Genomic DNA, 12,173 nt, shown 5'->3' with positions numbered 1-12,173 from the left:
TGGTCTTCTAAAGGGAGAACCCCACATTCTGATTGGGGGGAGAGGCAGGCTTTTAAGAGAAATGAGAAAAAAATATATATATGTGGATACAACACAGGAAAACAAATTACAGAAATGTACAACCTCGAAAAGCCCAATCCTGAAAGACAACATTTTTAGAAATTTTTCTTATTCTTCCATTGGTATTATAGGTTTGTCTAGACTGATCTGGTTGACCGGGGGAACCGGTTGAAGAAACTGGATGACTAGTGAGACTGTTCCATCTTGTCTCATGAACTTATAAATGGAGAACATAAGTCTACTGTAGATCTATGAGTCCATACTGTACTCCCATATGTCCAGGTGTATTCCACCATATTGGATCAGTCGATATACATGATGCATTTTTTAAATAGAGTACAACTTAAAACATGACCGTATTTGGATTATCAAGTAGAGTGATCTATCAAGTTACAATATAATTTGGTCCCAGGACGACATTGTATATTGTAACCATTATATGATGAGAACCTTATTTGCTTATACTACCCCAGGTCCCCGGGATCCCCCTATCCCTTTTTTTTTTTTTTTTTAACCTCAGTTTGATTCCAGGTTTGGATCTCTGTGACCCAGCAAGGTGAACATGTTATTGTCTATTGTCATCATACATCTAAGCTACCGTTTTTCCGTAGACCGGAGGCTGGACATCCGTCTCTCTATATTATGGAAATGTTCTTTTACATCTTGTTTTGCATCTTGTGTTATGGTACACCTTTATTTCTTTGGACTACCTGTTTATATGATCTATTGCTTGGAGTGGTATGTTTTGGAGGCTAAATGTCCTTTTTATGTATTATCACTGTACTGATGCCTCACCTTTGTCCCCCCCCCCCACCCTCATTCTTCTTCTTTCTATCCTCCCTTCCCTCCTCCCTCCCTTTCTTGTTACTGTTAGATTTTTTTGTTGAAAACTTGACACGATCACAGTGATCAGCTGAAATCTGAGGAGTAACCTTGCATAAAGTATTCAGTTCTCCAGATACCCTCTTTATAAGAAAGTAAAGGAAAATCCAGCTCACCCTCCTAATGTCGTGCGCGGGTCCTCACCCAGGCTCCGTGTGTCCAACAATGAAGGAAGAAAACAAAATGGTCCAGCACTTGACGAAATCCACAGCTTTATTCAATCCTCCGTAAAAACAGCATGGCAACACACAATTCACAAGGTATGTGCAATCTTGACGCGTTTCGAGCGCATGCGCTCGAAACGCGTCAAGATTGCACATACCTTGTGAATTGTGTGTTGCCATGCTGTTTTTATGGAGGATTGAATAAAGCTGTGGATTTCGTCAAGTGCTGGATCATTTTGTTTTCTTCCTTCACCCTCTTTATAACTCTTCTTTTTTCCAGCCAGCCAGTGATGGTGCAGAATGAAGTACTTCTCTATCTTAACTCAGAAAATCTTTAAAGGTTTTCATACCAGACACCTCCTTTAGAGGAACACTCAACTACCTTATGTCTCATGCAGGACTAAGAGAGTGGTGTGTGGCACATGGATATTCTCTTTGGGCCTAAGATGGCGGCATGCTCCACCCTCTTAGGCCCTGCATGAGGCTTAACAGTTTTGCCAGGAGTGTTCCTTTAAGAGACGTGAAGTGACTGTAAATCCAGACCTGGGTGTGACGTAACCAGTCATAACACCAGCAACAGAATGGACACTTGGAGCAGCTGGACCCTCATCCTCGTTCTTGTTCTGTCTCCTTGAGGAAACATCATTTTTGCAGAAGACTTTCATGTATTTTTTTTTTCTCTGTCCCATCTGGCCCTAGGCGGGTGTGCACTTGTATTTCAGTAAAATTACCAGCTTTATAAAACAAAACCTATTCTTTCCCTCTGGATTGATCCCGCAGTGTTTTACTGGACTAGTTGATGCCAAAAAGGGAAGAGAACGAAAAAAAAAATTTTTTGGCAAGCAGGTGCGGGCCTGGAGTCAAGTGTTGTTTTGGCTGCCTGACTTGAAGACGGTGTTTGAAGCAAAGTATAATGCTGGGGACTCTAGAGATTAACAGTCTGTGCACCTAAGTTTAGTGATATACACTTAAACATTAGTTTTTTCCTTATGACTGACATCTTAAGAAAATTATAAATATCCTATTCTCTTGCATTGGGAGTTCGTAAGGTATTATCATGTGTGTATTGATATATAGTCAGGAGGTTAGACTTCATACATTACATTCCCTCCATTGCTCAGGTAAATGTCTCATATGACTCTTCTCTGGTCTTTTGCTTGGCTGCATGGGCTCACAAAAGGAAATGGCATATGTGGTAAACCTACTTTCCTGTCTCTTTGTATAGGGCCTTATAGTAAGCGAAATTGCATCCTCAATTTTTATTTAGCATTGGCTATGATATATATATATATATATAGCTGAGTACCCAGCACTGCCCAATCTGCATGCCATCCAGCTTTTCCAGTGTCCTGAAGCCCCTGCACTCCCTGCATTTCCCATTGCACTTCTCCACAGCCCAAGGGTAATGCTATGGCACTTCCGGTACACCTCCTGATTGTGTTACTCTCAAGCTGCAGAGATTTCCCAGGAGTTTTAAGCATCCTGCTGCCAGACCTATGTCATGGTAAAGTATAATTTAACTGTCTGGTAGGCAGGTGAAGAGAATAGTTAGAGTGGGGGTAGGGAGAGAGGACATGGTGGGGGATAGGCTCTCAATGTTTGATCTTTGAGGCGCCAACCTCATGGACCCCCATCATTCCTAACAATAAAGGAGCCATGATGCTTCTGCTAGTGTTATGTCCTATTTATTGTTTTGGCTAAATGGTTTGTCGGTATTAGCAGCTGTGCCTAGCAGTGCCACTCATACCATTCAAACAATTTAGGTGATCTTTAGTACCAGGCACAGCAGTTTGCATAAACACTTGGGGCCTTTCACTGTGCCAATCGACTGGGGTGCAGACTGCCAATGATGGACTGTCCTAAAAATAGAGAACAGACACTAAATATTATAATCCTGGAGAACCCCTATGACTGCTCAATTTTCGTTATTGTTGGAAAACCACTCAGTGTGGAGCTGGAGCTGTCCGGTTGCTCTTGGGGGTCCATCCCACCCCATTAGAGAATGGAGGCCCAGCAGAATTGCCCATTGTGTCCTTGTCCTTCAGAGACAGTGTATGTACAGTATATTTCATCCCACATATGTAGGATCACGTGTTTCCATGCCTCAGTAGGTTCGCAGTTTTGGACAAGTTCACCTTTGTTATTTTTACAGTGTGGTTAAAACCACGGGCCAATAAAAATGACCTACAGAGAGCAGCCTGTAATCCTCGGGTCCGGGCGCTCTGCAGGTTTTCATGAATGGTGCTCGGTCTACATACGTCATGAAATTATTAGTTAGACTATTTGAATTTGGGTCTCCTGAAAGCTTTCATATAAAGAAACCACGGTTCCCTGTACAGTGTACCCCGTCTGAGGGACTCCAAAAATAAGCTGTGTCCCACTGAATCTGTCATTAACACAGATAGAATCCTAAAAAAGAAGTGCACTTTGTGGATTCAGGCCAGAGACAAGTTCTGGGGTTTCCAGCATCTGTCTATTTCTTACTAATGGTCCTACAGTTATAGGGCAATAAAGGCTTAAATTAAGCTTGTCCATAATGAGGGTACTACAAGTTTCAGTCTCACCCAAAAGCCATGTAGAAAGTCTTCAACAACCTGGCCCCTTCCATTAGTTGGCACATGCTATCACATGCCCTTCATTTAGGTCAAGTGTGCCCAATGTTTGTTCACCGATCAAACTACTATCCTTTTGGTAGGTGAAATTCTCCTTTGGTCTGGTTTTCAGAGACTATGAAAAAAGATACAATAAAACTTCTAGTCATTGGGGAAAGCTGCACTGGGCCCCATAACTTCATTGTGCCCATATACGAATATGATATAGTGTAGTATCATGAACCAGCATGATTTTATATAGAGCCCCCCTCTGCCTGGGATGGAGAGTGTAATGTCATGAACCAGCACTACTCATGAGGACCCTTCATGATTATATATAGGGCTCCCCTCAGCCTGGGATGGAGAGTGTAGTGCCATGAACCAGCACTACTCATGAGGACCCTTCATGATTATATATAGGGACCCCCTCAGCCTGGGATGGAGAGTGTAGTGCCATGAACCAGCACTACTCATGAGGACCCTTCATGATTATATATAGGGACCCCCTCAGCCTGGGATGGAGAGTGTAGTGCCATGAACCAGCACTACTCATGAGGACCCTTCATGATTATATATAGGGACCCCCTCAGCCTGGGATGGAGAGTGTAGTGCCATGAACCAGCACTACTCATGAGGACCCTTCATGATTATATATAGGGACCCCCTCAGCCTTGGATGGAGAGTGTAGTGTCATGAACCAGCACTACTCATGAGGACCCTTCATGATTATATATAGGGCCCCCCTCAGGATGGGATGGAGAATGTAGTGTCATGAACCAGCACTACTCATGAGGACCTTTCATGATTTTATATAGGACCCCCCCTCAGCCTGGGATGGAGAGTGTAGTGTCATGAACCAGCACTACTCATGATGACGCTTCATGATTATATATAGGGCCCCCCTCAGCCTGGGATGGAGAGTGTAATGTCATGAACCAGCACTACTCATGAGGACCCTTCATGATTATATATAAGGACCCCCTCAGCCTGGGATGGAGAGTGTAATGTCATGAACAAGCACTACTCATGAGGATCCTTCATGATTATATATAGGGACCCCCTCAGCCTGGGATGGAGAGTGTAATGTCATGAACAAGCACTACTCATGAGGACCCTTCATGATTATATATAGGGCCCCCCTCAGCCTGGGATGGAGAGTGTAATGTCATGAACCAGCACTACTCATGAGGACCCTTCATGATTATATATAGGGGCCCCCCTCAGCCTGGGATGGAGAGTGTAGTGCCATGAACCAGCACTACTCATGAGGACCCTTCATTATTATATATAGGGCCCCCCTCAGCCTGGGATGGAGAGTGTAGTGTCATGAACCAGCACTACTCATGAGGACCCTTCATGATTATATATAGGGCCCCCCTCAGCCTGGGATGGAGAGTGTAATGTCATGAACCAGCACTACTCATGAGGACCCTTCATGATTATATATAGGACCCCCCTCAACCTGGGATGGAGAGTGTAGTGTCATGAACCAGCACTACTCATGAGGACCCTTCATGATTATTTATAGGCCCCCCCCTCAGCCTGGGATGGAGAGTGTAATGTCATGAACCAGCAATACTCATGAGGACCCTTCATGATTATTTATAGGCCCCCCTCAGCCTGGGATGGAGAGTGTAGTGTCATGAACCAGCACTACTCATGAGGACCCTTCATGATTATTTATAGGCCCCCCCTCAGCCTGGGATGGAGAGTGTAGTGTCATGAACCAGCACTACTCATGAGGACCCTTCATGATTATTTATAGGCCCCCCCCTCAGCCTGGGATGGAGAGTGTAGTGTCATGAACCAGCACTACTCATGAGGACCCTTCATGATTATTTATAGGCCCCCCCCTCAGCCTGGGATGGAGAGTGTAATGTCATGAACCAGCACTACTCATGAGGACCCTTCATGATTATTTATAGGCCCCCTCAGCCTGGGATGGAGAGTGTAGTGTCATGAACCAGCACAACTCATGAGGACCCATCATGATTTTATATGGGGCCCCTATTCAGTGCAATCTCAAATATCCATTGCTGATAGAATCCTGTCTCGCAACAAGGCGTCTTCTGATGTGTTATGAATGACACCAGGCCCTTAGGGTCTTTAGAACTTTGAGGCAGCATATGGTTATTGTCGGTTTCCGCGCGGCATATATATTGCCGGGCATTTCTGCGTCTCTCATGTCTCATGTTTTATTTAAGAAATGACAAACAGTCTCACATTCTTAAGCGGGACACCTATGCCTTGCATTCCACGAGGAACGTAACTTGCTATTTAAATGTAAAAAAAAAAAAATCAGCCTAATAATGTCCTGTCTAGACTGTCTTGCTGCACAGAAGCCTCTTTGTAACTTGGGGGAAAGAATTATCCCGGCTATTATGTGAGGTACAGTAAGTGGCGGCAAACTAAAGAGTTGCCTCTCCGAGATAATGGTCTAATTTTTAGTAAACGGTTTAGTGAACAGTCTCTCGTGCATTATGGATTTTTATATCACGTACTAAATTGTAAGTCACAAAATAGAAATCAGTTTTCACTTATGTTCTAAGATTTATCAACAACATTATACCAATTTCAATATATATGTGTATATATAATGAACCCAGTAAGTTTCTAAATTTCCCAGTTGAAGGATAATTCCCTCCAAATGTGTGTATTTTCCTCTATACAGAGGCTTCAGCTGACCTTGCAGAACTCGCAGTGGGACTTTTATTCATTGGCTAACAAAATAGGAGCTCTTTGGGGGGAACAGGTTGAAATAATTAACATTTCGACCCCAATAAGCCACTTTTTGCCACCAATTACCACGTTGGTTCATCCATGTCATTTCATGAGGCACATGGACTACTAGGCCAGCCAGGGCTTGTACAAGGATTTTTGCCACCCTAGGCAAAAACTAATTTTGCCGCCCTCTTGACTCCACCCATTGGCCAAAATTGACACGCCCCATGCTGGCTGAGCGAGTGGTTCGGATGCTGGTTGTCTAACTTTCTTGTGGCAGGCAAAGCGGCGCCCCCCCCCCCCCCCCCCATCAAGACGGCACACTAGGAGGCTGCCTATTTTGCCTACAGGCAGAACCGGCCCTCAGGCCAGCTTCTCTAGTATGAAGACCATAGACCGTCTCCATGTAAAGCTGCTGTAGACTCAACTCTTTAAATTTTTTACATAAAGTAGGACAATGTAGGCCACACCTGTATAGTATGCTCAGTGGAGGTTCCTAGACTTACAAAATGATGACACAGAATGAGAGGATAAAAAGAATCTCAACAGAATCTTGAGCTCACCTACCTCACTTTTTGGGTACGATTTGTAGAAGGAACTGTTGCGTTGGTCAATTGGGTCTCAGCTGAGGTGTTGATGCTCAACTCCAAGAAGGTGACGTTCAAGTCGAATGTAGCCATTTCCTCATTTTCCTCATAATCAGGATACAGATTGTCCAGGTTGGCCTCCACAGAGTTCAAAGGTTCTCCAAGACTTTTGTTGAGGTGATGGAAAGTCTCCCTGGATCCTGAGGCTTTGCTGGAAATCTTCTTGGCAATGACATTACCAGGGAGAAACTCCTTGGAGCTAAATCTGTGCGAGGAGTCTTGGTCTCCAGTGTCTGTGATGTAAGTAGTCTTGTTTGTGCTCAAATCTATATGAAGAAGGGAACAGATCATGTAAATGCCATGTAGAACTCTTAAAGAGTACCTGTCATGATCTTGTTAAATTTTATAATCCTCCTAGTTCACTGTCCCATCACGATAAATCACCCCCTGCCTTTATTTTTATTATTTTTTAGTTTTCTACATTGATATTGCTCTGTATTTTCTGCTCAGTCAGATTCACAGACTGGGAAGGGGCATTCCCCAGCAGGCGTGACATCATCTGAAGCCATGCAGGGGAGAACTTCCTCCCTCACTCTGCTGCACACAGCCCAGAGCAGTTTAGTGTGTGAGATGAGCTATGATTCGCTAAGGCTGAACCCCCCTCAGCACTCCAGACTGCATTTACTGATTTTGGACTTTTGCCAGGCCAGCAGAAGTCCAAATTCTGTGCAAGAGATGGGGGACATGTGCTCTGAACAAGTAGGGAGACACCTAGTGGCAGATTTTTTAAACACAAATAAAACATAGAAAACTTTTTTTTAAACAAAGTACATTAGAAAGATTTTTCATTTACCATTTTTCATTACCAAGGGGTGAAACAGCAAAAAAAATTTTAATGACAGTACCCATTTTAAAGCATACAACCCATTCAAATAAAATAACTACCTTTTATTGCTTTGCATTTTGCCTTCTTCTCACAGTCCATGGCTTCTCCTGCTTCATACACTTCATTTGTGTGCTGCTCATTGACCGGGCTTGCATTTTCCCCTGAATTTGGTATTCCAAAGGTTGGAGTTTCCGCTTTAGTTCTTCCTTTCTGCACATTACTGCTGATACTTCTGTTCTGAGATGTAAAGTCCTCGTCAAACTCTTTACTTTCTTCACTCTCAGAGTCTGAGAAGGGGTAATAGATTGGCTGAGTGACCCGAGAATGTGGCCTCCTGAGGAGGGTATATTGGAAAGTGATTGAAGGATTTTTGCCATTTTGGTTCCATACCTGTGCAGAGATACAGAAGGGTTAATTATGGTCCCAAATAACTTTTTATTCAATACATTTTTATTGAAGTCATTTTTCATTTTATCATCACAAGATAAGTCACAGAAATATTCAATGATAACAATAAGAAAACACAACCAAGCTGTCAAGGGTAGACATTGAGCTAAGAGAAGCACAATATTATCGGCCACAGGAAACCCAGGTTAGCTCACCAGGTAACTAATAGAGTCAGCTTGACAGGTGGAGCAGTAAAATACCATGTAAACAGCAAGAAAAAAGAAAAAGAAAAACATAACATAGCAAGTATGCGGCTGTCCAGGTGAACAGCTTATTATTAGTACAGAATGGAAACTTTGTATGGTGTAGGACCATACCGTAGCATTGGAAGTGAGGGGTGAGTAGGACACACATGAATTCAAGTATGAATTGAAAGGGTAAAATAGTATGGGAGGGTAGGGTTGGTCAACATCTTCAGTGATTACTAGTGAGCCAAGTATCCCACACTTTAGAGAACTTAGAAATGTTATGGCATTGCAAGGGCCAGGTGGAGTTGTAGGGTGACTGGGGAGCAGAACAAGGAGGAACCTACATTGTGCCAAAGTGTCTTCAGTGTCGGGCACTACAAGAGAATGTGTAGAAGGGTACCCTCCTGTCCGCAGCCCCTCCAACATAGCGAAGGGCAGTTTGGGAAGACACGGTGGAGTCTAGAAGAGGTGCAGTACCACCTTAAAAAGGTCTTAGCTTTGCCTCTTGGTGGTGTGTGCTTTTGAACAGCTTGTATATATCTGCGAGGGCCCAAAGCCATTGCCATTGGGTGATTTCGGAGGGGAGCTCTGATGACCACTTTTGGTATACAGCCGTATTGGAGAACACCGCCTTATAACCTAGTAGCAAGTAATAGAAAGAGATTCCCTTTTGCTTACATAGGGGTCTAGTCCTAATCACGGAAAATTCATAGTAGTCCGAGTTGGGGACCGTATATTGACATTTCAAGTGATCAAAATGGAGGGACTGAGGGGCATCATATAAATCGTGAAACGTTTTTATCCCTCAGGACCTCCAAGTAGAGAGATCTAAGTTTGCAATGTTGTCCTCTAAGATGTCTATAGGGATCAATTTCAAGGGGCAAGGGGTACAGTCATGCGAGAAGGATCGGACATAACGCCACACCCAGTCTGACAATCTGACCGCCGACAAGAACAAAGTCTCTGTAAGGGAGATTCCCAAATAACTTTTTAACTTGTGTAAGACTCATAAATGTGGATTTTATGTGTATTAATAGAGGGAAATAGAGTTGGTCATGTGGTATTTCTACCATGTTTTCTGACTTCTGTAAAAACATCAAGACTTGGCTGAACATTGCCAAACTTGATGATGTCATGGCTGCACGTGACCACAGGAAGGGACATAGACAAGGTATTAGTATTGTCAATACATTCCATATCCCTAAGCAGCACAGCAGGAATCACGCTGTATTGCAGGAAATGTAAATGTTTCAAGATCCAAAAAGTCTCCTCTTACATGACACAATAGGACCTGTCTGTGGTCATCTTCCAACTATTCCATTTGACAACGACAACAGAGGTGGGACACAGCACAACACATACTGTACATGACCTACCATGATGTTCAAGCCTTGGTTGGTCGGTCCTTGAGCTACTATATATTCTATTCCGGTCTCATACACATCCATAGGTCTTCGGTATTTAAACACAGTGCCGGCAATATTAAAATTTTTCGGGGTGTCAACCTTGAAGTTGCCATTAAAGTAGTAATATCCAGATTCATCTGCAACAGCTTGAGACACAAAGTTGTTTGATGACCCAAAAAACATAAACACTTAATAGACCTCGATATACAGGTCCACATGCTGCATATTCAGAATTTTTACTGACCTAAGACATCTGCAGATTTCTTGCGTTCGACTATCTGGATATCCCTTGCACCAATGGGGATGTATGTCACTAGGGCATAGCCTAAAAGGAACAAAATTTGATATTGGGTTCGAGTGTTTCTGGGAGCTCAAAGTGGTCAAAGGAATGAGTTCCATGATTTCTCTGACCAATGAGACATTTAACAGCACCATCACTCCAATAGAAATCAATGGAAATCTTGGTCAGTCAATGTTTACACTGTCTGTAGTACAATATACAATAGGCAACTGTAGTTCTCAAACCCTCTTCCTTTAATGGGTATTCCACCCCTAGACATCTTATCCCCTATCCAAAGGATAGGGGATAAGATGTCTGATCGTGGCGATCTCAGCTGTGGTACCCCAGACATCTGGTGAACAGAGAGAACTTCGCTCCATGCCGGATGACTGGCGATGCGGGGCTGAGGTTTGTGACGTCGCGGCCATGCCCGCTTGTGATGTTACAGCTACGCCACCTCAATGCAAGCCTGTGGCAGGGGGCGTGACAGACATCCCGCCCCCTCCCATAGACTTACATTGAGGGGGCATGGCCGGGATGTCATGAGTGGGCATGCCTGCAACATCACAAGCCTCCAACGCTCCACCCGATGCTCTAAACAAACACCGGGTGGAGCAGGCAGATCGTGGGGGTCCCCAGCGGCGGGGCCCCTGCAATCAGACACCTTATCCCCTATCTTTTGGATAGGGGATAAGATGTCTAGGGGCGGAGTACTTTAAGCCTTCTCTTGGCACAAGCCATGTTACCGTGGTCCCAGTTGTCCCGTTACAAAACCATAGCTATCGATTAGATCTGTGACCATTGCCTCTTTTTACTTCTTTTTCTCCCAGGCCCACTCCCGTTGCCCCATGAGGGCAGAAATAGGAACCTGAGATTGAAGGTTCCCAAAGTGTTTCCAAAATGTTTCTACATCAATATCTGAGAAGGAGAAACAGAAGCATGCATGCTGATAACCTCCAACCATTTACCAAGATGGGAAGCTCCTTTCCTGTAATTCCCAGTGACGTGGACACAGCTGCTCCCATCTCCCTGGCAGACACCACATTTATCCAGGGTGTGGGTGGAGAACAAAACCCCGTCACATCCAATTGGCTGGGGAGAGAGGAACGGTAAACACAATATGGACCGAGCAGCACAAAGTGCATCTGTTGAAAGCTTCAAAAAAGAAAAAAATTGGCCACTGTTCTGTGGTAATGTTTCAACAAACCTCACATTTTCCAGACACGCAAACCCCTCGATAGTCACTGTATTTGCAGGATGTCCCATCCCGAGCCTGGACCATGAGTTGTCTCTGGCCATCAACCGTAGTGCACTGCAGGTCACAGGGTTTGCTGGAGATGTGCACATAGTCATCTAGAACACACCATCTTTAGATAAGTCCAAACAGGGTCACAACAACATATAAGCTTTATCAACTACTCAAGTATGGACTAGAGCCTCTGGTTCTACATATGAACTGGTTATCATTCTCTTACTTTAGAGGGGTATTCCACCCGTAGACATCTTATCCCCTATTCAAAGGACAGCGATAAGATAAGATGTCTTATCGGTGTTCGTTTAGAGCGTCGGGTGCAGCATCGGAGGCTTGTGACATCACGGCCATGCACTGCTCGTAACATTATGGCCACGCCCTCTCAATTCAAGTCTAAGGCTGTCACGCCCCTCCCATAGACTTGCATTGAGGGTGTGTGGCCGTGATGTCACGAGCAATGCCTGGCGGTGACGTCACGAGCCTCCGCCCCGCATTGCAAGTTATCCGGCATGGAGCAAAGTTTGCTCTGTGCACCGGATGTCTGGGGTGCCGCAGCTGAGATCACAGGGGTCTCAAGCGGTGCCCCCCCCCCTGCGATTTCCTGTACGGGGCTCAGGTAGCCCGCGGGAAGGAGGCGTGTTGACCACCGCACAAAGCGGCGGCTGACACGCCCCCTCAATACAACTCTATGGCAGAGCCGGAGCACTGC

The 12,173-nt window shown here is 44.5% G+C and overlaps 1 protein-coding gene across 7 annotated transcripts in view; it reads right to left on the bottom strand.

Annotated features, from left to right (window-relative positions):
- ADAMTSL2 (ADAMTS like 2) overlaps positions 1–12,173 on the bottom strand; it is a 51,470-nt gene that overhangs the window by 27,073 nt on the left and 12,224 nt on the right. For 4 of the 7 annotated variants that reach the window (XR_008847887.1, XR_008847889.1, XR_008847886.1 and 1 more), the window contains exons 6-11: positions 11,420–11,565; positions 11,181–11,304; positions 10,177–10,257; positions 9,903–10,078; positions 7,951–8,281; positions 6,986–7,331 (exon numbers count right to left, since the gene is read on the bottom strand). Coding sequence is in view for 1 of the 7 variants with exons in the window: in XM_056539996.1 (XP_056395971.1) it covers positions 6,986–7,331; positions 7,951–8,281; positions 9,903–10,078; positions 10,177–10,257; positions 11,181–11,304; positions 11,420–11,565 (1,204 nt within the window). In the remaining 6 variants the exon portion in view is untranslated. The remainder of the gene's footprint in view (positions 1–6,985; positions 7,332–7,950; positions 8,282–9,902; positions 10,079–10,176; positions 10,258–11,180; positions 11,305–11,419; positions 11,566–12,173) is intronic. The other 3 variants (XR_008847891.1, XR_008847888.1, XR_008847890.1) reach the window with 3 other exon arrangements.

This window comes from Hyla sarda, chromosome 9 (assembly GCF_029499605.1).
Source record: "Hyla sarda isolate aHylSar1 chromosome 9, aHylSar1.hap1, whole genome shotgun sequence".
Taxonomy (NCBI): Eukaryota; Metazoa; Chordata; class Amphibia; order Anura; family Hylidae; genus Hyla; species Hyla sarda.
This window is presented reverse-complemented; position numbering and strand designations above follow the sequence as displayed.